The following is a 3,681-nucleotide window of genomic DNA, read 5'->3' on the forward strand; positions in this document are numbered from 1 at the left end:
ATATATATGTATGTATTTTCTCTCTCTTACTTTTTGTGGACTGAGGGTGAAAAGCTAAGTGTTTAACAAACATGCTACTTTACAGCTCTATCTTTCCTGTTGTAAAGTAATAATAATGACATGCAACAAGCACTTCCCACATCGGCTGTTTCATTAATTTGGCTCGGGGAGTAAAAACTGAGTCATCCTGAGCCTGCAGATTGGACATATGCCAGAATCCCAGTTGGAGGTCAGGGCCAAAGCTCTAACAAGACAAATTATCACCCATATTTTTGTCTGTCAATAGTACACCAACCTTGTCAAAAGCTTTTTGGTGATCAAATCAGTCACCTTTTACAGCTCAATTAAAATGCCGTTCTAAATTATTTCTCAGTCAGTAGCTTGCTGGTCCCTCACACATCCCTAAGTGGAAAGGCAGTGAATGATAAAAAACATGGCTCATCCTGCTGTTTTCATTTTAAATGTCTGCACAAAAATAACAAAGGCTAAACATCTACAATCTTCTCTCTTCTGTTACAGGTACAGGTTGTCTCATTAAAAACAATCAGCAATGAAGCCACATGATAGACTTGCACAACTATGCTTTGTAATGATACAATCAACAGCAGTCATAGTGCTGCTGTGCTGATGAACCTGCTTGCACCTTTTTGTCTGTCATCACCTCCGTGATGCTCCTAAAATGAGCCTTCCTTGTGGACTTAAACTGGCCAAGGACAGCAGAGATTAAAGATAGCCCATAATAAGGTTCCTCCCGCAGGAATCAATGAGTGGCTTTGTCCAGGGGCTACTGAAGGTTGTCTTGAAAAACAGCCACTGCCGGATCTCTGAATACACAGCTCATCTTTCACCTTGCCTTCAGAAGTGAAGTTTTTACACAAAGACTGCCCACTTATATTCAATAAATTACCGCACAAAGTTTCCACGGTATACTTGTCATGCCGTGTCGTCTTCTAGCACCACATTTCCCCAAATATAGCTCTGCATAATCAAATTGCCCTTTGTGAATCAGATGACTTTGTGTCTGGGGGAGATAATACAGAATATGATGATCAGCTGATGCATCCCTGACCTTGCGTGTTGGTGTAATCATCCCTGGATTGATATAAATCTGTAACATCAAGGAAAAGTGCAAACACAGAATCTTTGTGATGTTCAGCAACTTTTACTTTGTGACTGATCTTTCTATTGTAATTAAAAAGGCAATTTGTGAAACTGTTTGAGGTCAGTAAGTTGTTGAATAAATCTTTGCAACAACTAGAGATGCTAATATTGGTCAATAACCCAAAGGTGGGAGAGTGTGTAAAACTTATTTAATGTTTGACTGCTTAACTCTTGAACAACTTATCTAATTGTTTTATTTTTGTGCATTTATTTTTGTCTGCAGTTCATCTGCTTTGAGGCCAGCCAGCTGTGTGGGGCACTGGGTGTGGATCCTGTTGGCCATGACTCACCTCACCCTGGACTTCTCGTTGTGCAGCCCTCTCAGTCAGGGACTGGGAATCAAACTCATGCCTAAATCGGTGCCTCGGTCCCGGCCTCGCTTGCAGCCTCTCTGGGATATGCCCAACAAGCTTCACTGGAGAACAGTAAGCCCGTTAGCGCGCCGCCTTCTCAACCCTGTTCCTCCACCCCAAGACAGCAGGGCAGGGATTTGGCCAAAAGTTAAAATTCAAAAGCATCGAAAGCTTAAAGGACAAATGGTGTGCAAGGAGTGCCGGTTGAAATATTCTCAAACAGAGACAGGTGATGCCTTGGCTGGAATAGCAGAAGATTCAGTGGTTTTATCAAGTGGGAAAGTGTTAATTAGGGCCAGGAGGCAGCTCAAATGGGACCATGACAAGTCTCAGGAGGGCCGGACTACCACGGTGGCTGGATTTATTGACTGGGGCCCCACGGGGAATGATAGTATTTATGAAGAAGGAAAAGTTGAACACAATGTGACACTGTCCACCAGGGCCTCATCTACCGCAGTGGCAACAACCACTAGCACTACTCCAAGGCTTTCCCAAAGGACGTTCACTGTAGTGAGCACAACAACGTCCAAGAGCACCACTAAGTCCACAAAGAGTAAAACAGAAGCTGCCAAACCACCAAAGCCATACGGGGACACACAAGGTAAGGCAGACACTGCTAAACAATTAAAAACTTCCTGTGAATTTCAGGGTTGAAATATGTGAGCAGGCAAAGATAATTAACATTAATAACTTTAAATGTCTTGAATGCTTAATTTGCTCCTAGTTAACTTTTATAGTCTCACATTAAAAGTTCAGTGCACACACATTCAGAGCTGCGACTATACTTTGTGATGTTAGCAGTGTCCAAGTCTTTCTTCAGAATCTCTTTTTTTTACTCCATCAGTTTCTGAATCATTTTGTATGCACAGACAATTAGGGATTCAGTAAATCAATGCTTAAAATGAAAGCAAAGACATGTTTGCGTTGCATGGTTTGAACACTTGGATATTTTAATTTCTAAGGTTTTGCTGATGTCTGTGGAACACATGAAACAAATTTTAAGAACAAGGCTTTGTGGATCTTATGGTTTAGCACAAAGTGTGCAATTATAAAAATCACGTTAAGAAGTAAAAAGGAATGACTGAATGTGTGCTCAACGGCACATGTTTTTACTTAAGCGTTCAGCTGGATGGCTGGCATCCTTTGATACGGGTGAAATAGAATAAAAAAACATACTGCATTGCTGTAGCATACATGTATATGGCCAGAGTTGTAAAATAACTAAGTACAAATACTTAGTTACTGGACTTGAATATAAATTTTGTCTATCTGTACTTTACTTGAGTAATTATTTTTCTGCCTTTTTACTTCTACTCCTTACATTCTTACACAATTATCTGTACTTTCTACTCATTTTATTTTTAAAAAAGGTGATATGTATAAAGTTGTTACAACTATTTCATTATGGCTTGTTGTTAAAAAATATTATCCTAATGAGCTGTGCCTCCAGGATAGAGTGAATTTAATTGTGGTTGGATGAGAAATACATATTCAAACCATTCTGATACTGTATTAGTTTGTACACAACCCATCACAGCTGCAAATTACACAAATCATGTCACACTCCAGCAGGACGTAGCAGATGTACACACTTTTTATGTTTATTTGTTCTTCAACATTTTATACAAAAATGTTTTTAAAAGAATGAAAATTTGTTTGCAAAAAAAGTTACACAAATAAATGTTTGTTTGCTGTTTTTCAACATCTGGTAATTTGTTAACTGATCTTCAATACATTTTTGCAAAAAGAAGGCATGATATTAAGTAGAGTCAACACAAAATAATTATGGCAACAAAGTGACAATTAATAACAGTAAATAGATTTTAAGCCACGTGGTACCAATTCTAAGGTAATTTGAATAATTTCATTTATGTAAATATGAATAAAAATTGCAGTGTAAATGTGTTGAATTAAGTGACATTGGGCCTCATGTAAGAACATGTTCATTTTCTTATCCTAAATTTCTCTTACTTTTGTTCGTACYAAGGGTTCGTACGAACATGTCACGTCAGATTCAAAAACTCTTCTATCTTCAGGAAAAGTGTGTAAATGTGCTGCGTAAATTCCACCTGATCGTATCCAGCTGCTCGTGCACGCGAGAGGAGATTAGCATAATTACCACCCCAAAAACACCATATAAGGCTATGTTTCCTGCCTCAGATACAAG

At 38.8% G+C, this 3,681-nt stretch overlaps 1 protein-coding gene across 1 annotated transcript in view; it reads left to right on the forward strand.

The window, feature by feature from the left end:
* ajap1 (adherens junctions associated protein 1) overlaps positions 1-3,681 on the forward strand; it is a 48,242-nt gene that overhangs the window by 20,965 nt on the left and 23,596 nt on the right. The window contains exon 2 of the mRNA XM_014020397.1: positions 1,385-2,115. Within this exon, the coding sequence (XP_013875851.1) occupies positions 1,385-2,115 (731 nt within the window). The remainder of the gene's footprint in view (positions 1-1,384; positions 2,116-3,681) is intronic.

Source organism: Austrofundulus limnaeus, unplaced genomic scaffold, assembly GCF_001266775.1.
Source record: "Austrofundulus limnaeus strain Quisiro unplaced genomic scaffold, Austrofundulus_limnaeus-1.0 Scaffold251, whole genome shotgun sequence".
In the NCBI taxonomy this organism is placed as follows: domain Eukaryota; kingdom Metazoa; phylum Chordata; class Actinopteri; order Cyprinodontiformes; family Rivulidae; genus Austrofundulus; species Austrofundulus limnaeus.